Source organism: Arvicola amphibius, chromosome 10 (assembly GCF_903992535.2).
Source record: "Arvicola amphibius chromosome 10, mArvAmp1.2, whole genome shotgun sequence".
NCBI classification, from domain to species: domain Eukaryota; kingdom Metazoa; phylum Chordata; class Mammalia; order Rodentia; family Cricetidae; genus Arvicola; species Arvicola amphibius.
In genome coordinates, this window is record NC_052056.1 from 100,925,442 (window position 1) to 100,948,950 (window position 23,509).

At 51.5% G+C, this 23,509-nt stretch overlaps 1 protein-coding gene across 1 annotated transcript in view; it reads left to right on the forward strand.

Moving 5' to 3' along the window:
• Positions 1 to 21,052, forward strand: part of Foxk1 (forkhead box K1) — a 70,226-nt gene extending 49,174 nt beyond the window's left edge. Inside the window, exons 3-9 of the mRNA XM_038345682.2 lie at positions 6,738 to 6,894; positions 8,159 to 8,305; positions 9,673 to 9,866; positions 11,624 to 11,790; positions 11,875 to 12,159; positions 13,529 to 13,753; positions 14,353 to 21,052. Coding sequence (XP_038201610.1) covers positions 6,738 to 6,894; positions 8,159 to 8,305; positions 9,673 to 9,866; positions 11,624 to 11,790; positions 11,875 to 12,159; positions 13,529 to 13,753; positions 14,353 to 14,633 — 1,456 coding nt within the window. The 3' untranslated portion in view covers positions 14,634 to 21,052. The remainder of the gene's footprint in view (positions 1 to 6,737; positions 6,895 to 8,158; positions 8,306 to 9,672; positions 9,867 to 11,623; positions 11,791 to 11,874; positions 12,160 to 13,528; positions 13,754 to 14,352) is intronic.
• Positions 21,053 to 23,509: the final 2,457 nt, after the last annotated feature.

Sequence of the window (23,509 nt, forward strand, 5' to 3'; positions counted from 1 at the left end):
CTTTCAGGAGGTGGGTCTCTCCTTCTACCATGTGGGTTCTGGGAATTGAACTTGGGTTGTCAGGCTTGCTTGCAAGCCCCTTTACCCACTGAGCCATCTCACCTGCACAGAACACAAACGTTCTTGAAGCTAAGTCTAAAATGTTTGCCTCTGGAAATGTCCCTTCTCTGTCCTTTTATTTTGTTCAGACTTAGCCGTAGACTGAGGGTATTATGTCACTCCCATGGTGGAGGGACTCCCCCAGACCCCTCTTCCTTTGCCGGCATCCTTCTGAGTCACAGGTGTGAGTGACAGTCTCTTCTTTGGTTTTAGAGCTCATATTTGTTACTTAGAGGAGAGAGAGAGGGAGGAAGGGAGGAAGGGAGAAAGAGAGAGAGAGAGAGAGAGAGAGAGAGAGAGAGAGAGAGAGAGAGAGAGAGGAGAAAAAAGGAGAGGGGGGGGGCAGAGAGACAGAGAGACACACGTGCACACGCCAAGAAAGGACAGGAAGAGAAAGCTCATATTTGGACTTCCTACAGGGACATGCAGGATTTCTCTTTTCCTCCCTCTGCCTAATAACATTACATCATCCTTGGACCCACACGTGTCAGCATCTTCATATTGCAGCTGCGTCATAATTATGGGGCCCAGCCACTTCCTTCCTGCTACTTTGGCTCTATTTTCTCCTTCTTAGAGTTCGTAATTCCTCTTTTCTGTTTGGTTTAATGTGCTCTGTGTCCTGCACCCTTCTTGGCAGGCTGCTACTCCTCCAGCCAGGACCTGGCTCTAGGCCCTTCTAACCCTAAGCCTTATCATCCAGGAACTTCTTGGAAGGAACGAGAATCTTTCCTGACTAAATGGCTTCTCTTTCCTGCCTTACTTCTTTATTTTATTAAGGAATAGTCGTCATTTAATTCCAAAGAAAGGTCCGGGAGAGACATTTTTTAAAGGACAATCTGGCCAGCATGGTGACTTGGTCCCCCCCCTTTTTATTTTAATTTTGAGGTACTGGAAATTGAACTCAGGGCTTAGCACATGTTAGGCAAGCACTTTATCCTTGAATATAGCCCTTTGTTTTATATGTTTTAAATTTGGTTGATTGATTTAATTTTTGAGACCATTTCATGTATATGTAGACTGGTTTTGAACTTAGTGTGTAGTCTGATAGGCCTTACCTGAGCTTCCTGGGTAGCTGGGATGATAAGCCTGTGCCCAGATTCATGGGGCGGGGGTAGGGTGCATGTTCTTGTACACGTGTGTGGAGGTCAGAGTTCAACCTCAGGTACCATTCCTCCGGTGCCCACAGGGTCTCTCATTGGCCTAAAAATTCACTATGATACTGGCCAGTGAGTCCCAGGGCTCCTCCTGTCTCTGCCTCTCCAGAGCTGGGATTACAAGTGCCAGCCACCATGGTCAGCGTTTTAACATGGGTTCTGGATGTCAAATTCAGATCCTCATACTTATGTGGCCAGTACTTTAGCAACCATACCAACCATGCCACCTTCACAGCCCTGGCCCTGGTAGCTCTTACAGACTATGAAATCTCCCTACTTTTATTTTGTCAGTGCCATCCCCTAAACACAGCAGTTCTAGAGTCTCCCCTGTGGCCGTGGAGCTGGCCCTAGAAGAAAGTGATCAGAGGGTCCCTGTCTCCAGCACTGCCAGATGTTGGCTTGAGGTGTCTGCAGGAGCAGCAGTGGCCCTGTGATTAAGAGACAGCTAGCCGGGCGGTGGTGGCGCACGCCTTTAATCCCAGCACTCGGGAGGCAGAGGCAGGCGGATCTCTGTGAGTTCGAGGCCAGCCTGGTCTACAAGAGCTAGTTCCAGGACAGGCTCTAAAAAAGCTGCAGAGAAACCCTGTCTCGAAAAACCAAAAAAGAAAAAAGAAAAAAAGAGACAGCTTATCTGGAGCCAGGCCAGGCTGGGATGCACAGGTTTCTCTTCTCAGCTTGAAGTCTGCTCACAGTAACAGGCAGGGGAGATTAGAAATTCAAGGTCTCCTTCAACTGCATAGCAAGTTTAAGGCCAGCTAGAGAAACAAGCGAAGCACATTTGCTAAAATTGGAATAATACAGAGAAAATTAACATTCTCCCTCACACCCCCCCCCCCCCAGATAAGCAAGAGGAAGAAAAGAAAGAGAAAGAGAATAAGGAAAGCTACTGCCTCTGCAGGCTGCCCACACCTGCTGGGAGCCCCAGGCACCTGGCATGTCTGGGTACTCAAGAGAAACAACTTCTGAGCCCAGCTCCAGGGTGTGGCCCAGGTTGTCACAGGGCCAGCATGAGATTATCAAGGTTGCTGCTGGAAGACGCCAGGGCCAGGCCAGTCCCCAGGAGCTGATTGACGCTCAGGGCCTTTCGGCTTTCTCACTGGCTCCAAAGTATGCACCCTTCCCTAGGCCACTGTGTGCCTCCTGTGTGGAGATAGAACGACTTGGGGTCACTCCTCTGGGACGGGCCTTGATTTTCTGTTTGTGGTTTGTTTGAGACGGGGCTCTCGCTGGCCGACAACTTATTAGGGTAGAGACAGTCCCCAAGTTCAGACCCCATCCACCAAGTGATGGGTCTGCTCCTCTAAGGTAGAGCCAGTCAGTCTGTCTTGGAATAAGTCTCAGGGTCCCCAAAGGGAGGGGTTGGCCCTGTCTAGGAGCAGAAAGCACCATCTAATCATTAAGTGTGTGTTTATCCCGCTGTCTTGGAATTCCCCCGAGTTGTCTCATCACAGGAGCAGGATAGCCTTGCAGATTCATTCATGGCTTTACTTTGTTTCTGTGAGGACAGATTTTAGGGGCAGGTTTGTTTTGGTTTTGTTTGTTTGTGTTGGTTTTAGAGGCAGAGTCTTGCTGGAATAGGCCGGTGGTCTGAGCTCTCCACCCTCTTGCTTTGAACTCCAAAACACTGGCAGAACACTGGTATACATTTCTCTTTCCTAGATGACTTTCCCAAGTCCCTCTATGTCAGTGGTTCTCAGCCTGTGCTGGGACCCCTTTGGGCATCAAACAACCATACCACAGGAATCTATCAGCTATCCTGCATAACAGATACGTACATTATATGATTCATAACAATAGCAAAATTAGTTATGACTTGACAAGGAAATAGTGTTAAGGTCGGGGTCACCACAGAACAAGGAACTGTAAAAAGGTCGCAGCTCTAGGAAAGTTGAGAATCCTCATACTTTGTGTTCTCAGAGACTGGGATTCACCTGGCTCCCAATGGTCATTTTACAGCTCTGAGACGTGCGCGCCAGCAGCTGGGTGGCCCTGTCTCGGGCGCAGCTCTCTCCTTGCAGCTGGCTTGCAAGGATGGTTCAGTGTTGTGTGTTGAGAAACAGGCTGCTCTGAGGACAGGAACAGGTGACTGATCAGAAGCACGTGTGCCCTGGAGGTGCTGCTGGGAAGCTGCCGCCACAGGCTGCTAGACTGAAGCATTCGCTGCACACCCGGCTGTGGTCACACAGGTCCCTGGCATGAGCCAGGCTCAAGAAGCAGAGGTTGCTTCCCGGGGGAGGGGTGTGTAATGAACCTATAGTCCAAAATCTCACATTAGCTAGACAAGCACTGTACCACTGAGCCACACCCCAGCCCCTCGCTGGGGGATTCTAGGCAGGTGCTCTACCACTGAGCCACATCCCAGCCCCTCGCTGGGGGATTCTAGGCAGGGGCTCTACCACTGAGCCGCACCCCAGCCCCTCACTCGGCTATATTCTAACCATGTTTTGATTTTTTTATTTTGGTACTGTGTCTCACTAAGTTTCCCAGGCTGAACTTGACCTCATTTTGTACCCCAGACCAACCTTGAGCTGAGGTCCTCCTGCCTCAGCTTCCCCAGTAGCTGGGATGATATGTCTGCCACCATCAAGTCTGGCTCTTGACTCGTGTTTCTAAGATGGCTTTGACAAACCTTGTGTTCACCTAAGCCATCCTGTGGGCCATGAAGATCTTGACTCCAGATTTTGCATTTGGGAGCATAGGTGTGCATTTCCTTCCATATCGTACAAGATGCTTCCTCAGAAACAGGCAGCATGGCCTTGCTCTTCATGCTCACCATAACCCTGTGCCCTCAGAACTGTAGGGAGATGCTATACAGGATAGACGCTCCACAACCTCCATGACCTCACACAAGGTTTTTATTTTCCTGAGATGAGCTCTCCTTCACTCACCTCCACCTAAGCTGGTGTCCGCGGCCCATCACTAGGAGACGTGCTGTGTCATGGTGACTTCCCAGCCCCATGGTTGCCAGAGAGACCTGATGTCTCTGTCGTTCAGGTAAACTCTGAGTGTATTGATGGGCCTGGGCTTGGGGCAAGTACCAAATTCAGTGCAGCGGCATCTACTACTTGATGAGTCCCCGGTGACAGCTCTCATCCGAGTCACATTCCCTGTGACCTTGCCTTTGCTCCAAGTCTGGTATGAAGCCTGGTCTTTAAAACTTTATTTATTTATTTGATTGTTTGGTGGTTTTGTTTTTTTGTTTTTGTTTTTGAGATGGGGTCTCACTAGGTAGCTCTGCTGGCCTTGAACTCACAGAAATCTGCCTGCCTCTGCCTCCTGAGAACTAGGATGAAAGCCACACTATGCTATACACAGTGAAAGCTGAGTGTATGGATGTTGAAGTAACCTCGTCTCTCAGCCTCCCCACCCTGTACTTGGGTTTGTATTTTAGCTTAGTTTGTATTAAATCCAGGCTAGTGTGGTTTGTATGCTTGGGAATCCTCACACTTGGCCTCATAAGAATTTCTGGGCCATAATGAGACCCCATCTCAAGGGAGAAAAGAGAGAATTAAATCCAAGCCAGATGTATTGGCCCATGCCTATATTTCTAGCACTCAGAAAAATGAGGCAGGAGGATGGTTTGAGACCAACCTGAGCTACATTATGAGGGTTCTCCCTACCTCTTTTCTTAAAGGAACCTCAGGGAAAGTTCCTTTTTGCTTCCCTGCTTTTGGGGTCTCACATACTTGTTTGCTGACTGAACTTCAGTTACCAAAATTAGAGGTAGTCAAAAGGAGAAGAGACTCCTTGAACTAAAGGTCTCAGGGTTATGTGTGGCGTGCGCCCCTTTTTCTTACAGAGGGACTGAGACCCCAGAAGGAATTCATCCTCCTACTATGTCTGGGCAAGCTTTTGCTGGTCCCTTGCTCAGTCCTGAGTAGCTCCCAGAAAGAGGGAGATGGACCAACAGCCACCCATGGGGTCACATCCCAGGCCTGAGAAGACAGTCTGTGCAGGTGGAGGCAGTAGCCCAGGTGTATCCCAGGTGAGCTTGGGAAGCAGGAGACATCCCTGTGGAGGAAGTGGCTCTAAGATGGGAGAGGGGATAGGCGTGCTAGAGAGCAGTGTCCTTTCTGGGTGTTTCCTACAGCCAAAGGAGCAGCAGGCAATGGAAGAGAGTGGCCTCCTGCCACTTGTCCTCCTGAAGCCACAGGTTTTCTGCAGTGACAGCAGGGGCAGCGTGCAGGACTCTGACAGGAGCCCTCCCCACTTCTTCAGTGTTTGATTACTTTTCCCTGTTCGAAGGGTTTTATTTTTTAACTTTTACATTTCATTGTAGTTATTTTGGGGGGTGTGTGTGTGTTGAGCATATGTGTCCCATGGTGCAGATGTGGAGTGAGGACAGCTTGTGGGAGTGAGTTCTCTTCGACCGTGTGAATTCTAGGGATCAAACTAAGACCGCCAGGCTCAGGAGGCAGGCCTTTACCCACTGAGCCCTCTCGCTGCTCTCTGTTTTAAAGTGAAATAATGTTTACTACCAGAACTTTGGTTAGGGAATCAAAGCTTGTCTTATTATTATTACTTTTTAAAGGATTTATTTTAAAGATCTTGTGGGGTGGGACTCGTGCATGTGAGTGCAGGTGTCCACATAAGCCGGAAGTGGGTGTCAGATCCCTGGAGGAAGAGGGGCTGTGGACCATGTGACGGGTGTAGGATTCAAACTGCAGTCCTCTGCAAGTGCAGTGTGTACTCTGAACTGTCAGTCCATCTCTCTAGCACTTTATTCATTCGTGTGTGTGTGTGTGTGTGAGATATGTGGACATCAGAGGCAACCTGCGGGAGTCAGTCAGATTCTCCCACCATGTGGGCCCTGGGTTGAACTCAGGTAGTCTGCTTTGGTAGCATCTGCACATGCCGAGCATCTAGGTGGCCTTCTAGAGCTTATCTTCATTCATTAGCTCACTATCAGCCAGCCAACCTCAGCCCTGGGGTCCAGGCGGGGTCGGCCAGGTCCTGTCTTGCAGAGCCACAGCAGTGGCAGGTCACAGTGGGACTGATGACTTAGAGCTGAGAACTCTGTGTGCCTCCTCCCGTGCCTGCCAGCAGGCCCCTGCCACCTCCTCAGCGGCTAAGAGTCCTTGTGTGGAGTTACTCACTATCCACGCCTGTTCTTAGGGCGCCATCTTGTGGTCACGGCCGCACTAGCCACGTCTTTACAGCCTGGAGTGGAGGAGCAGCTTGCTTTTGCTGAAGTCATCAGAGCTACTGCTTTCTTGCTTAGGAACTCAACGGCCTAGGGACTTGGTAGGGACTTGGCTTCCTGCAGCTTTGGTCTTGACCTTGGATGAGAGAGTGATGCGTGTTTGTCATTTCTTGAGTTCTTGGTTGTATTTCCTGATTTTTCTGAAGCTGGTCCCACCCAGCGATATTACCAGTAAAGAAGTAATACTGTCCCTCCATCATCCATGGTGGTCCATAAAGAGTGTCCCTACCCAGAGTCCTCCTTCCTAGGATCTTAAATGGTGTGTTTTTTCTTCTCTTTAGCGTCCCCAACTCCTGTCCAGCCAGTCCTCGAGGAGCTGGGTCATCCAGTTACCGCTTCGTCCAGAACGTGACATCAGACCTTCAGCTGGCCGCGGAGTTTGCAGCAAAGGCCGCCTCTGAGCAGCAAGCAGACACGTCTGGCGGGGACAGCCCGAAGGTCTGAGCCTCAGACATGTTGTCATGGTGACCAAGACTTGCAGTAGGGGTCCTGAGGGTGGCTCAGACGGAGTACTCCAGGGTGCAGCACATGACTGTGTTGAAGGATCTTACCCGTGCGCACAAACGGTGCGCGTGACCATTTGTGGTGAGCTGGAGTCCTGTCACCACCCAGTTCCTACTTGTAGCCAGTGCTGCTGAGACAGTGTCAGAGTCGGAGGACAGTCTTTAAGACAACGACATCTTTCTGTCTGACAGTGTCAGAGTCGGAGGACAGTCTTTAAGACAGCGACATCTTTTTCTGTCTTGTCTACCCGCCCTCTTTTGACAGTGCTGGGAATGGAGCCCAGCGGCAATTTGCTACCCCCTTTTTACTTTTTATTTTGGGACCAAGTCTCACTAAGTAACCCATGCTGGTTTTGAACTCGTGACCTTTCTGCTTCAACGTTCTGAGTAGATGCAGTGACAGGCCTGCACCCCAGGCTCAGACACATTTTTTTGCTGTTGTAACCGTGTGTCTGTGTGTCGTTGTTCCTTTCTGCTGGGTAGCACACAGTGTGCTGGGGAATAAGAGCTTCAGGGTTTTGATTCAAAACCTGTTTTTCCTCCTGTGAGGTGGGGCTTGGCGTTTCTTTTCTGTTCCGTTTCTCCCGGGTCTGTCTGCACACACATAGGCGTGCAGCTGTGCTGGCCCACGTGTGTCTTTCTCGGCCCTTCTCCACATTGTTTTCACGGAGTATGGCACTCACCCTTTAGTCTAGGGTGGGCCGTCAGGGAGTCACTGGGATTACACGTGTGATACCATGTCTGGCATTTTGCATAGGTACTGGGCATCCGAACTTGGATCTTCATGGTTGCATGGGGAGCACTTTGTGCACTCAGCCAGTTCCCTAGGCCCTCTTTGTTTTGCTTTTTCTTTTCTGTTTTTTGAGAGACTCATGTAGCTGAGGCTGGCCTAAAACTCACACTTGGCCAAAGGCACTGTTCTGAGTTTTTCTTGTTGTCATTGTTTAGGGTTTTGAGACAAGATCTCAGCCATAATCCAGGCTAACCTCAGAATTGAGGCAATTCTTCTGCCTCAGCCTTCCAATTGCTGGGAACGGGTGCAGCCCACCATGTTCCGAGTTTAACGCGAGCACGCTGATGGATGAGGCGGGCTCCGGGGTGTGACTCAATGCAGACAGCATCAGGAGTGGGTGGCCTGGCTGGGAGAGATTCTATCCCATTTCCCTCTGTAATCCTGTCTCCTGTCTCCCTCCCTCCAGGACGAGTCGAAGCCTCCGTACTCCTATGCACAGCTGATCGTGCAAGCCATCTCCTCGGCACAGGACAGGCAGCTAACACTAAGTGGCATCTACGCCCACATCACCAAACATTACCCCTACTACAGGACTGCCGATAAGGGCTGGCAGGTGAGGCCCTGGGGGCCTGGGCTGTGTGTGGAGACTCAGATACAAACTCAGTGCTTCACATGAACAAACAATGAAGAGACGCCTGGTGTTTTCCCAGGTGACACTCAGTACCATGGTGCCTCTGTGCTGTGTCAGAGCCATATAGAGCCGCTGCTCTTTGGTGTCTGTGAAAAGGTCTCGGGTAGCCCTGGTTGCCTCAAGCTTCTTATGCAGCCAAGGATGACCTGTTCCTAAAGTTTGGGGATTGCGGTCCTGTACCACCATGCCACGTTTGTTCAGTGCTAGGAATGAAACTCAGGGCTTCATGCGTGCTAAGCATTCACACCATTGAGCCACGTCCCAGCCCTAAAATGATCTGGTTTTGCTACTTTTCCTTCATGCCTGGTTACAACTTTTTAAAAATTGTTTTGAGACAGTGTCTCATGTTGTAGCCCAGGAGGCTTGAAAACACGGCAGTCCTCCTGCCTCAGCCTCCTGAGTGCTGGGATCAGCCTTGAGCCAGTCCCACACCTGTGTACTGATGGCCTCTGTACTTCCTGAGCGTTATGACACCATGTGACTAGCAGCCCACCGCCCCCATTACTTAGTGCAGCCGTCCACATGCATGAGTCTGGTGCATTTCATCTTTCTTGGAGGCTGTGAGACCTCTTCATTAATGCAATGGGCACAGATTACGCCATGTTATTCTCTTCTCTGTAATTAGCATTTTCCATTAGCTAGTTTATCCAGAAGAATCTTTTGTTGTTGCTGTTGTTGCTTCTTTTCTTTTGAGGCAAGGTCTCAGGTAGCCCAGGCTGGCTCTGAACTTTTTTATAGTCAGCAATGACCTTGAACTTCTGCTCCTTCTGCCTCTACTTCCTGAGGTTTACGCGTGCACCACCACATCGGTTTACATGGTGCTGTGAGGACAGAGTCCAGGGCTTCCTGCATGGGGCAAACTGCATCAACTGAACCACAATCCCTGTCCCACAAGGAACTTCTCTGAGTCAACTGAGTCAAGAGTTCAATGTGTAGCCCAGGCTAACCTTGAACTCATGATCCTCCTGCCTCAGCATTCTTTCCACGTACTGAGAAGACAGATGTAAGCTCGCACACCCAGAGATCCAGATGTGCTTTGAGCCCAGTCAGCCTCATCTGTTCTCCATGCCCGACGAGATCCTGCACACTTGTGTGTTTCTTCCGAAAGAACGGGTGCATTTTACTGTGCGGATTGCATAGGAGGAGCTACCCTGTGCCCTACCTGTTCTGTTCCCCAGGATGGGTGGTCACCTGCAGCCACATGCCTGTCATCAGTTCCTGCTGCATCTGTTGTAAGGTCTGTCCTCTGATGGCTGTGACCCACAGGTGTCTCTCTCTGTCTCCTACAGAACTCTATCCGACACAACCTCTCTCTTAACCGTTACTTTATCAAAGTCCCTCGATCCCAGGAGGAGCCTGGGAAGGGCTCCTTTTGGCGAATAGACCCTGCCTCTGAAGCCAAACTCGTGGAACAAGCATTCCGAAAGCGGAGACAGAGAGGCGTCTCCTGCTTCCGCACCCCCTTCGGACCACTGTCCTCACGGTAAGCTAGATTTCCTACGTCACAGCAGTGGGAGGGGCCTAGCACTTGATGAGAACTTGGTCTGTTTTCTTGGTTCTTAAAGACCATTAAGCTTCTATCTTTCTGCTTTTTAGTTTCAAGACAAGGTCTCTCGCTTTGTGGGCAGATTGGCCTTGAATTCATGATAGCCCTGCTGGGCTTTCAGGCATGCACTCTGTATGCCCAGTTCTTAGACCACTGTGCTGGTTGGAACAGTTAGTGAGGCGGTTACTGCCTGCTTGTGCAGTGTGTGCAGGAGGTTGTGCCACCATAACCAGTTCAAAGGTTGGGGGGTCCTGTTGATTTGGGGACCTTGAGATCCCTCTGTCTGCCATGAATGGAGCTATACTGGGAGTACAGCTTGTCTGCTGTCGGGTAGGACGGATGGATGGATGGACTCTCCGCCATCAACGGCTCCATTGGGCGTTGCATTTGCCTGATGGGTAAATGCCATTTGGACAGCTTTTTGGCCATGTGGGGTTCATAGGGACCTGTACTTGTATGGATAACTGTGGAGTCTGCCTGTGGTCACTCTCAGCATAGGTCAGGTGACGAGCAAGTGGCAGGAGTCCCTGCATCTGTAGGAAAGCAGAGCCTAGGACTTCTGTGTCAGTGTCACAGTGAGCCAGGAAGGGTTTCTCAGGGATAGGAATGCCTGCATCAGCACTGGTCTCTCGTAGTTCTTAGATACCACAGTCATGTGCTCATCCAATAACAGTAGTACTGGGAATTCAACCAAGGCCCTCATCCTGCTAGCCGGGGCTCTACCACTGAGCCACACCCCAGCCCCTCACTGGGGGATTCTAGGCAGGGGCTCTACCACTGAGCCACACCCCAGCCCCTCACTGGGGGATTCTAGGCAGGGGCTCTACCACTGAGCCACACCCCAGCCCCTCACTGGGGGATTCTAGGCAGGGGCTCTACCACTGAGCCACACCCCAGCCCCTCACTGGGGGATTCTAGGCAGGGGCTCTACCACTGAGCCACACCCCAGCCCCTCATTGGGGGATTCTAGGCAGAGACTCTACCACTGAGCCACACCCCAGCCCCTCACTGGGCATTCTAGGCAGGGGCTCTACCACTGAGCCACACCCCAGCCCTGTTTGTTTCACTTTTCATTTTGAGTCAGGATCTTGCTAAATTGTCAGGGCTGGCCTTGAACTCACTCTGTAGCCCAGGCAGGCCTTGAGCTTAAGATTCTCCTGCCTCTGCCTTCCAAGTAGCAAGGATGACAGGCCTGCATTGTCATACCTGGATACAAGCTTTTTCTTTTGATATAGGCTGAGCTGTTCCTGGAGGGTGACAGGACCTTTTAGGCAGTGTGTGCTACAGGACGTACAGTTGCTAGGAGGCAATCCATTCTCCACCCTCCAGCCCTGTTTAATGGAGCACCTACCCACCCAGTGCCCCATTGAATGGAAATGGCAATGCTAGGTCTTTGTCAACAGGGAACATTAGATCTGGGAAAACCTTAGGGACATAAGAGAGAAGCCCCTGGAAGTGTGGGGCAGAGACATGAGGTTGGGTGGATTCCAGGAAGTAGGGGGCAAAGACGTGTGAGGAATTGTTGGGTGGGGGTGGGAGTGGGCTGTATTCCAGGAATCATTGAGTTAGATGTAGGGATGGACATGGGATGTATCTTAGGAATTGTTTAACAGAGGTGTGGGGGTGGGGCCATTCGTTTTTGTTTTGCTTTTATTCTGATGCACCACCCTGGTGTACCCTTCTCTTCATTCCAGGAGTGCTCCAGCTTCGCCCACCCACCCTGGACTGATGTCCCCTCGTTCCAGTGGCCTGCAGACCCCAGAGTGCCTATCTCGGGAGGGCTCCCCCATTCCACATGATCCCGACTTAGGATCAAAGTTAGCCTCTGTTCCAGAGTATCGCTATTCCCAGAGTGCCCCAGGTAAGACATAGGTTCATCCTCTTCCTGGATGTGACAGACTGGACGGCACCCACGCAAATCACTGTCCCCTGTGTCATCCCACAGGCTCCCCTGTCAGTGCCCAGCCGGTGATTATGGCTGTCCCTCCCCGACCTTCCAACTTAGTGGCCAAGCCTGTCGCCTACATGCCAGCTTCCATAGTGACCTCACAGCAGCCCTCAGGCCACGCCATCCATGTGGTGCAGCAGGCCCCCACCGTCACCATGGTGAGGGTGGTAACCACCTCCGCCAACTCAGCCAACGGGTACATCCTCGCTAGCCAGGGCTCAGCTGGAGGCTCCCACGACACAGCAGGCACAGCCGTGTTGGACCTGGGCAATGAGACGAGAGGTAATGTGGCCGCACACTGTTGGGCAGTGTGAGTCTGGCTGCAGGCTCAGAGCCCACTCAGCGGGGCAGTGAGTAAAGGGAAGCAGGTCTTTCTAAGGCAGTGTGGATTGTCGCTGCGTACTTACTTCTTCCTTGTTTGGCACAATGCTGTTTGCTTGACTTTTGTTTCCATTCAAGGTGACATTCAGGTTAACAGCCCTTATTTATTTGTTTGTCTGTTTAAAAGCTCTGCTTTCATTATTATCTTGTGTGGATGGGTGTTTTGTCTGCAGTGTCTATACCAATGTGTGCAGTGCCTGAGGAGGCCAGAAGAGGGCGTCAGATACCCTCAAACTGGAGTTGATGGTTGTGAGCCACTTTGTGGGTACGCTTAACTCCTGGGCCATCTCAGCCCCTATTTATTGATTATTTTGCCAGTGTTGTAGTCTGTATCCTTGCTGGGCTGGCCTCAGACTCAATGTCACCTTGCCCAGCACTGCTGAGATTACAGGCGTGCACCCCTGCCTGCTTCAAAAAGAAACATGGTTCTAGGGGGCATATGGGGTATATGTTGGCAGTATACCCAGTCTGTGAAAGGCAGCCCCAGAACTTTCTAGAAAGCATTATTTTTTAGTCGTTATTCCCACTGGGGACTTAGTTTCAATGTTAACTTTGTATTTTATGGTCGTCGTTATGGAAACAGGCTCAACCTGGTGGCAGAGACCTGTCTTCCAGCTACTGAGGAGGTGGAGGCCTGCTTGTATGGCATAGCAAGCCCTAGGCCAGCCTGGGTAACCTAACTAGACTTTGTCTTTTAAAAAAAAAAAAAATGAAAGAGGGGTTGGTGGCAGTGGGACTGGGGATGTAGCTCGTTGGCAGAGACCCAGCATGCCCATGGCCTTAGATTCTCTCCCTAGTCACTAGCAACGACAAAGTAATAATTAGAGTCTTAGAGATGACATTCTGGTGAAAGAGAAGGTCACAGCCCTAAAAGCAATCTGTTTCAATCCAAATACTACATTTTGCCTCACAGATTAAATTTGTATTGGTTACAGTTGAAGATATATATAGATATATAGATATCTATATATAAATATATAGATATATAATTTATTTTTATTTTGTTTTTGGTGTTTGAGACAGTCTTGTGAAGCCCAATACTGACCTCTATGTAACCAAGGATAACTTTGAACTCTTGCTCCTCCTACCACTACACCCAGCATGTTTTAAAGCCCTGGTAATTTAAACATATCTCCAAGGAAAGGCTTGGGAAGCCCTTTCTCCCAGTGGCACCCCATTCCCCAGCCCCTCAGCCAACCTCATGCTGAGGCCTTGGTGGAACTCAGTGGCTGGGACCATGTGTGGTTCTCACTGGCTGCCTGCCCCACAGGTTTGGAAGAGAAACCCACCATAGCATTTGCCACAATCCCTGCAGCCAGCCGAGTTATCCAGACGGTCGCCAGCCAGATGGCCCCCGGAGTCCCTGGACACACAGTCACCATCCTACAGCCAGCTACACCAGTGACTATCGGGCAGCACCATCTTCCAGTCCGGGCTGTCACTCAGAACGGAAAGCATGCTGTGCCCACGAATAACTTAACTGGCAACGCTTATGGTGAGGCCCCAGCCTGCCCTCAGCCCGAACCCTAGGCGCCAGGGACCTGCCCACGGGCAGTGCAGCTCAGGCAGGCACTTGATTTTCCCATCCAAGAGCACATAGCAAGGAAACCAGATGTCACCTAGGGTGACGGGATGTCAAAGGAGGAGGTCGGGCAGCCCCCACGTGCTGGGCCTCTGTGTGCCAGAGTCTGGTGTTTAGGTTTTTGTGCTATTGTAAAGCACCTTCAGGATGGAAGGGTTTCTTTTGCCTCCCTTTGAAGGTATAGCCCATCTTGGCTGGGAAGGCATGGCACAGTCAGGCAGCCAAGGGGAGAGGAAGCCGCCCCCTGACTCGCTTTCTACTTTATTTAGTCTGGGAGCCCAGATAGGATGGAGTCACCCCAATCTAGAAACTCCCTCACAGACATGCCCAGAGATTCGAGTCTGTGGCACTTCTGAATCCCACTGAGGTGATAATCAAAATTAGGCGTCATAGAGGGCAAGACAGGGAGGGAGGGGTGTCCTCAGGGTGAGAGAAGCAGCATGTGAGAGACAGCACTGTGGCTGTAACCAGTTAGTGGTAACCCTTAAGTAACCTCTTCTTCCTGCTACCAGCCCTCACCAGCCCCCTGCAGCTCCTGGCAGCCCAGGCAAGTTCATCCACGCCAGTGGTCATCACCCGGGTATGTGAGGTAGGGTCTGAGGAGCCATCAGCAGCTGTCTCGGTGGCCACTAATGCCACATCAACCCCAGCAGCCTCCACCACCACGTCTGCCTCTTCCAGCGGGGAGCCTGAGATCAAGAGGTCCCGGGTAGAGGAGCCCAGTGGGACAGCTACCACACAGCCCACAGCAATGGCAGCCACTGGCCCCCAGGGCCCAGGGACCGGCGAGTGAAGCCACCTGCAGGAAGTTGGAGTGGGACTCAGGCCACAGGTGCCCAGGTGGCCAGCTGCTGCACTCGAGGACGGAGTAGAGAAGCTCACAGCTGCCTGCAGCGCGTGTGCCATGAGGGTGGCCACCACACCTGGACAATTTCCTTTTTATCTCCTGTCCTCCCATGGTTTGAAACAAAACACATAAACACGTTCAGACAACTTGATTGTATGAATCTGGGGATTCTGTGTGTTTATTTACTCCTCCCTCATGCCATCGCCTCTCCCCAGTTCTTGTGGGAGAAGGTCTAGCCCAGCTCCTCAGGAACCGATTCCAGCCAGCACCCTCAAGAAGAATGAGCCCCAGGACTGGACAGAAGTACAGTGTAAACCCAGGCTGCTCTCCTTGGGACCCACAGATTTCCTGTTTGTAACTGAGCGGGAATAGACCAGAGAACAGAGAACGGTAGTGAGAACATCCCAGCCACAGACTGGGATGCAGTCCTCACCCCAAAAGTGACATAGGTTGCGGCATTAATTGTGGTCAAGAGGTCTGCTTTGGCTTTGGACCCTAAAATATTTCTTACAGTTAAACATGGAATTTGGGCTCATCTCAAACCTGAGGCACACAGAGGGTTCACATGTCTTTGGGGTTCCCTTTGGTAGCCAGTTGAGTAGCTGCAGGCACTCACCCACACCATCCCTTGGTGAACACGCCGCTCTCCCCGATAACTCCAAGAAGGATCAGCGGCTCCCACATTGATGTTACAAAGTACTTTGGGTGGAAAATCAGCCCAGGGCCAGTGCCCATGGCATCCGTTCCCACAGTACTGGCTTAGCCCAGAGCTGCAAGCTACAATGGATATCCAGGAAAACCTGGGCGGCTTCAGGGGACATCAGTCAGCCCCTTGCTCAGCAGGGAGGATATTGGTCTGTGCCAGTGGAAGACAGCGGGGGATGCATCCTGTTTCTGGCAGCTGGAGGCTCTGTGCAACGGTCTGCTCACACTGCCTTCCCCTCACACATTCCAGTTTCCTGAGCACCCCAAGACGTGTCCAGTTTGCAAATAGAACCCTCTCTTCTACCTGAAGCTGGGTGTCCCTGGCTGTTCTGGCTGTTATCCACTGGGAAGGAAACTACCTCTCCGGACAGCAGTTGGTGCCAAGTTTGATTACAGTGTGGCAAGAACCAAAGTATGGGGTCAGCCGAGGACTGGGATCCCCAGAGGTCCCTTTGCATGCCTACACAAGCTACCAGCAGCACTTTCAACACAGCGAGTCACAGGAGTAGGAGCCATTGAATGTCTCACTCCATCTGGGGATGAAAGATGGTTCTGCGGAAGCAGTAGCAGCAGCTGCATGGCGGGACTTCAAGGCAGCCAGGAGCTCGGTGCTGGTCCTCCTGGATGGTGGGCCATAAGCAACAGCGACAACTTGGACAGAGAGCCCCAGAAAAGTCGGCCTGCCCTTGGCATCAGACCTCCTGCTAGCCTCTTCCTCTGCCCGGGCCCGGTCAGAAGAGCAGAGAGAGCCCCGTGAGCAAAGAGCAGGCAACCCCAAGGAAGGAGGGGCCACAGCCGTACAAGCTGCCTTTGCTGGAAGGGATGCCAGTCAGTGACCTGGAGGCTATGGAGAGCAGGTGATCAGGTTGGATGCGTTGGGACTCCACCCTATGGCTGCCACTATTGAAGCTACCAGTCCCCGACACACACCAAGGACCAGTACAGAGCGCCTGCCTGGCCCTCTTGAGCTATCTTCCAAGCTCCCCAGTCATTTCTGTAGTACTAAACTTCAAGCTGGAAGTGAGCTATGTTTTGTAGGCCTGTCTGTTGCCTGGGAGGTTTCCGAGAGGTGGGGCTGGGGTGGTAGTGACTGGGGGTGGGTTTTCCAGGTGGAGCTGCCCCTTGGAGTAGCAAGGGGCTTCTATCCTACATCTCTCTGTGCCTGGCATGAACTTGTTCTCTCTGTGTGCCTGGTATGAGCATGTGGCTAGGGAAGCGGGAATGAGCTGAGACCGCAAGGGACGTTATTGCCACCTGCCAATCTTCCCCTCTATTACCGTTTACTCCAAGGCTGTGTGTGCATGGTCACTCTGTAAGGTAGATTAAGATTATTTGTGGATTGTCATGGCAGGCACTGTGTGCAGCCCCTGCATGGAATGTGGGTCACCATCTGTCACATCTGTCATCAGGTCTCAGAATGGCCCTGTCCAGTTTGCTCTCCTGGCTGCTGAACATCATGGTCTCCATCCTCAGAGGATCCTCTCACCATTAACACAGGTGTGGAAGGATGTGGAGGGAGAGAGTGGAGCACACACTATCCCAGTGTCCTACATGACCTTAAGGCAGAGGGTCCTATGCCCCTGCTTGGGCAGCCTGAGCTAGAAAGGAGGAGGCTAGCCTGATGTCATTGCTCTGGAAGTGGATTTGATTATCTACCAGGTAGCACCCGGCTTGTGCGAGCTTTTGCCCACTGCCATTAACCCAGAATAGCCAGTGCTCAGAGCGGGAATCCACAGCCAGCTGGAACTTGCTCCCGTGAGCTCTGGGAAGCAAGAGCCTGGGTTAGGGCCATGATTGTCCACTGTATAGAACATGGCTGGCAACCCTGGAGGGCCCCACCAAGCTCCGGGGTTGAAGAACAGTTTGGGCACAGATGTGAAGCCTGGTGACCTGTTCCTCAGGGCCCACAGTGGCTCCTGTCTCTGGCACAGCTTTAGCGAGCTTGCCTTGTTTTGGTGAGTGTTCCCTGGCAGATCAGGTGCCTGGCTGTCCGCATGTCCACTCTGTCTTCTGCCTCGTATCTGGGACTCACAGAATGCTACAAGCATAGGATGTCACCATGGTGACTGGAAGCGAAGAGACCCTGCCTGAGAGCTTGCCTGCCTGCTTGCTCTCTCTGTTCCTCTCCCCTGCCTGAAAGCTTGGCTGCCTGCTCGCTCTCTGTTCCTCTACCCTGCCCGTCTCTCCTCCTTCCTCCTCTTTCTCTTTCCCGTTCTCCCGCCCCTTATCTTCCCCCTTCTATTCCTCTCTCTCCCTCCCTTCTTCTTGCCTTTTCTGTCTCCTCCCCTACCTTAGCTTGGCATCCAGGGCATGATAAACATGTCTGTCAACAGCTCCTGGAGCATTGCCTTTGTGCAAGGCGGGGTATCCGACTCAGACTCGGTGTCAATGAGGAAGCCCACGAACCCTTCCCCTGCTTTCTACATCCTTATAATCTAGAGATCTCCCACCTCCGCCTCCTGTCCCACACCAGGCTTGCCAGGATCTGAAGTAATAGGTGTCACCCATCTTTCCCCTTAAAGGGAAAAGCCCTTTCACAATAATCTGGGAGAGCTGGAAATGGGCACAGCCAAGTGATGGGGTCAGTGTCTTCCCCTTTGGGAAGTTTTGATCAAAAACTTAGTTAAATGCAAGGAAGAAACCTTTCCCATGGAGAAGTGGTGGTGGGACGGAATTTCCCGCTTTTCCTCAAAACCCTCCGATTCCACATTGCACCACGTGATGTTGCCCACTCTGGGGTGCGCCCCTCCCCCCTTTGCTGACGAAGCCCCTTCCTGTCCATCTGAATAGCTCAGTGCTTGCTCTAGAGTAAGTGAGAAAGTGAGTGAGTCTCTATTCTGGGGAAAGATCCCTGTGTGGGAGCATCACGTCCTGATCACTAGTGGTAAAGTCACCACAATGACGACAGGGTAGCCTCTTGTTTTGGCTCAGGGTGACAGGGCAGTTGTCGCTAGCACCTCACTTCCAGTCTCTCCAAATACCTCTGCTTAGAAGCAATATTACAAAGGATAAGTCAAGTTGTTCCAAAGATGGCTGCTGCTGACCCCAGCTTCCCTCCAGAGCAGGGCCTCCAACACGCACTTTGACTTGGAGAAGGCAGGTGAGAGCTGGGAACCGACAAGGCCAAGGCCTCCTAATTTCCACCTGCCACTTCAGTCCTGCTCCTGACTGAATGTCCCCTTTCATCTTGTGAGTCCCCTGCTCCAGGCCTTGAATTCAGGGTGGCTCTTGCATCGCCTGCTTGTTGAGTTCTGGGTTTTTGTTTTGTTTCGGTGCTGGAGAGTAAACTCAGGGCCTTGCACATGCTAGGCAAGGGCTGTTCTACCACTGAGCCAGCTCAAAGCCCTTTTGATTTTTTAAACTTGAGACAGGGTCTCATGAAGCTGCCCAGGCCGGCCTTGAACTTGTAATCCTCGTCTCAGCTTCCTGAAGTGCTTTATGAAGTGCCACCATGGCCTAGTGCTCCTTGTTTTTTGTTTTTTCTGTACCAAAGGCTGCTGCATTGGTGACACAGCAGGTGTGGCCTAGATGCCCACAGACTAGCACTAACACCCTCTTCCCACGGCCTGTGGTTTGAACAATTTGGGATTGTCCAAGGGACTGTCATCTTCGGGTTACTACTTCCCTCTCCCTGCCCTCCCCATCACTACCCCCGAAGTCACAGCTGCTTGGCAAATGGAGTTCTGTGAACCAACCTCAGGCATTTCCTTCAAAATAAAACACAGACCCATTTTACATTTCACTGACTTTGTTTAGGGAAAATAGTTTTCTACTTTTTTGTGTGTGTGGTTTTTTGAGACAGGGTTTCTCTGTGGCTTTGGAGCCTGTCCTAGAACTAGCTCTTGTAAACCAGGTTGGGCTCGAACTCACAGAGATCCGCCTGCCTCTGCCTCCCGAGTGCTGGGATTAAAGGCATGCGCCACCACCGCCCTCTACATGTGTTTAAAAAATAAACAAAAGCAACTGGAGTGGTCCTGGCTGCCGCTCCGTCTGTCCCTCCACTCCTCTGTTTGCTGCTCTGAGCTTCCTTCTGGCAGGCTTTAGCTCCGCTGCTGCAGGGAACAGTCTAGAACTACCCTCCAGGTGGTCAGGGCAAAACACCGTGGCAGGACTGTCCCACAGAACAACTACATGCCTTGTCCAGAGGCACCACCCGGGCGTGAGGCGGGACAGAGGGTCCTCTGAACTTCTTGGGGAGAGGAAGTGTCCACCCAGAGGGCAGCATGGCAGAAGCTAGGCGGAGGTGAGCTGGCAGGACTGGAAGCTGAGGGCTGCCTCACCTCCGTCTTAACCCTCACAGCTAGTGCAGGCCATGGTAAAGAGAGCATGGAGATCTCTCTCTCCAGGAGGAAACTTCACTCGGAGAGCTTTGCTCACCATGAAAAGTGGTGTGTGTGTTTCTGTTCTTGGGCTCAACCACCAAACACAGGCTTCCTAGGACCCCCAGGGTCACCCTCTCACTTGTCCCAACCCCCACCTCATGAGAGTTGAAGGATTGAAAGAGCTTGCTGCTTTACCTCTGAATCCTTGCTCCTTTGACTACTCACAAGGTGAAGGGGCAGTGTGGAGGAACCTGGGTCGCAGAAGCCGAGGAGAGGCTGGAGGGTGGCCAGTGGCCAGGCCTGGTCCATGCCCCTGCATTTGGAGCACTTGCCGCTGGCAGGAACCTCAGCACTGTCCCTAGGGCTGTGCTGATCCTGCTAGAGTGAGCCCCATGATCCACTAAGTATTCATGTTCTCTGTCCTGTATGTATCCAAATGACACCCTGGCTTCTTGAGTCTGAATTGGCTGGTCTAGAACTTTTATTTTTAATTGGTAAAGTTGGGAATTAAAAAAAAATAATCTAACATTTTCATTTTGGCCCCTCTCCCATCTTCCCTTCATAACATCCTTTCTGGGGGCATCTGGGATCCCTGATACCTTAGCTTGATTCCTGGGCTGGGCAAAGGTGGTGGGGGCAGGAAGGAGAGACCCAAACTGTCTTCCAGGTCTCCCCTTGAATTCTGCTGTGTCCTGGAGAGGGGAACAGCAGCTGTGCACGTGTGAGGGAGGGGCTAAAGCCAATAGTGAGGTCGTTCTTTTTCTTAACTGAATGATAATTCTGTAAAAGTAATTGGGGGGGAGGGTGTTCAGGGAGTGTGTGTGTGTGTGTGTGTGTGTGTATGCGTGCGCGCATGTGTGGTTTTGTTTTGTTTTATAGTGGCTGTCTAAAGTGTTTCCATGATATGTTTAACACATAGTGCTTTAAAAGCAGTGGTATCCTATGTGCTGGGAATCCTAGTTTCAGAGATGGGATGTGCCCCACCTCAGTGGGTGAAGGTCTCACTCAGGAGGCAGGGGTAATGGTTGGGATCAGAAAGACCTGCGAACCCACATCCCAAGCAGCACCACCTGGGCGTTCATTTCAAATGGGATACAGTATTTTTTTATAACAGAACCATCCTTTAAAAAAAGAAAGTTTGACACCTGAATGTGATTTCTAACTATTATTAGACATTAATGTTTTAAAGCTATAACAGTGGAAAATTTCTACTTCCTTTTTCATCCATTTGAACTGTTCTTTTATCTATTCAATTGTTGTATGTGGGTGGGGAAGCTCTGTATTCTCCTCTTAGCGTTTGTTTCTATAACCAGAAATAAAAATTATATATTAAAGATATGTACCCAAGGGTGTGAGTGGTCCCTGAGTGAGTGACTGTGGAGGGCAGACAGCCCAACAGATGGCCTGGACACACACACCCCCTGCTCCTGGAGTGAGAGACTCCACCCCCAGCTGCTTCAGAGGTGAAAGGGAAATGACCGGGGACTCTGCTTCCTCTGGGGGTTCCTGGGTGTCCAGTCCAGGGAGAGCCCTGCAGGTGTCTGTCTTCTGAGCTCCAAGGATATGGAGATGGTTCACAGATGGCAAGGGAGGAGCTAGCCCGTGTCCCCCTGTCTCATGGCACAGGCCCACAGCTGGGCCAGGATGTGTCTGCAGGTGGTCTGTGTGTCTTGTTACTCGGTCTTTTGCTGTGAGGAGACACCATGACAAAGGAAACTTATGAAAAACAAAAAGGCATTTACTTTGCGGCTCCCAGTTCAGGGGGTGAGTGCCTGACCACACAGGGAGCACAGCAGCTGATAAGCAGGAGTGGTGTTGGAGCAGCAGCTGAGAGCTCACGCCTTGAAACAGCGACAAGACAAAGAGCTAACTGGGAAATGCTGTGGGTTCTTGAAACCGCAAAGCCTGACCCCAGTGACACACCTCCTCCAGCAAGGCCACACCTCCTAATCCTTCCCACAGAGTTCTACCATCCAGGGACAAAGCATTCAAGTATGGGAGCCAATCTCATTCAAACCTCCACATCATGGCTACCTCCGTGGCCCTAGCAGACATCTGACCCTCAGTCAGGTGAGAAATTCCATTTCTCTCTTCTGTGTACATGTTCCTGGGTGTGACTTCGTGTGTGTGTGTTTGTGCATTTGTATGGAGACAGGACAATCTCAGCTCTTGTTCATCATGTGATGTGTGTTCATATGTAGAGGCACAGGCATGCATTGGCCACAGGACACATGTGGGCAAGTTAGAGAACAACCTTCAGGTGTCTGCCCTCACCTTTCCACCTTGTTTGAGACAGAATTTCTTTGCCATTGCATAAGCCAGGCTAGCAGGCCCTCCAGTTCCAGGAGCTTCTCCTGCCCCCTCCTCCTCCTATCTGCTGCTGTAGGTGTGTTGGGATCACAAATGCTTACACTATTTACATAGCATTAAAAAGTTATCCTGTAGCTTTTATGTGGGTTCTGGGGACCCACACTCAGCTTGTCACTTGTGTGGCAGTCACTTTCATGCACTGAGTCATCTTCCCTGCTCCACCTTGTCTTTTGAGACAGGGTCTCTCACTGGCCTGGGACTTGCCAAGTAAGCTAACTGGCCACCCAGCAAAACCCAGAGCTCCTCCTGCCTCCACTTCCCCATTGCCAGGATCACAAGTGTGTGCTTTACTTTCCCACGGCCACCGTGGGATGGAGCTCAGGTTCTCACACTCGCAAGGACTGAGCCGCCTCCGCTCCTGCCCCTTTCTCTCTGACATCTTGCTTATTCTAGGTCATAGGCACTAGGCACTGGCAAGAGACAGACAGACATGGGTCCAAGTTCCCACCATGACAGTTCCTCCGTCTACCATCAGCTTCCTTTGTCTACACGTGAAACAGGTACCTACCTCCCAACACAAATGAGTGCGAGATGCCAAAGCCTCCTGATCCCAGAACCCCAGCTAGCAAGACACTGGGTGTTTTTGTAGCAGAGTGCCTCTGACAGAAGTCATAAAAAAAATGTGTGTGTCACACGAGTGACTTAAAGTGCGTGCATGTGTGTGTATGCTTGTGTATGTAAAGTACCTAGATGTTTTTGTGATGTTGGGAACTCAAGCTGTAGTCCTCATGTTTACATAGCAAGCAATATACCGACTGAGCCATTTCTCCAGCCCTAATAGATATGTGTGTGCGTGTGTGTGTGTATATACTATTTTTTACTTCAACTACTTTCCATTAATAAGATTTTCAAATAACCTGCTACAGATTTTAAGAAGCAGGTCAAATATTATCCATGGTAATGTTCACTGGGTGTGCATGCATGTGTAGATAAAGGGAAAATGATGAACCCCTGGCACACAGGTTTGTCTTGCTGAAAGGATGGAGCCCAGGACCTCACTCAGGTCAGAAAGTGCTCTAGCACCAAGTCACGCCCCCAGCCCCTCACTGGGGGATTCTAGTCAGACGCTATGTGCCTAGTCTTCTCTCCAGGTCCCGAACCTACCACTAGCAGTTCCGGGATCAAAAGGAGCTCTTCCGGGGCCAAGAGCTCTGGGCTCCAAGAACCATGGTTGTAGGGTTCTGTGGCTGACGGTGACGTGGACAGATGCCCCGGAGCTGGCCCGGAAGGGCTTCCGCGCTGCAACTCATTGGCCCGTGGCATCCGCCCCGCCCACATGACGCCAGCAGGGTCCTCTCACGTGATGTGGCACCGGAAGTTGGCCGCTCGCGTTCCAGGTTCGCCCACGTGACGCAGCCGGGCGAGGGAGGGGCGAGAGAAGCAGACGCACGCACGCAGTTTGATCACATGACCCATCATGTGATG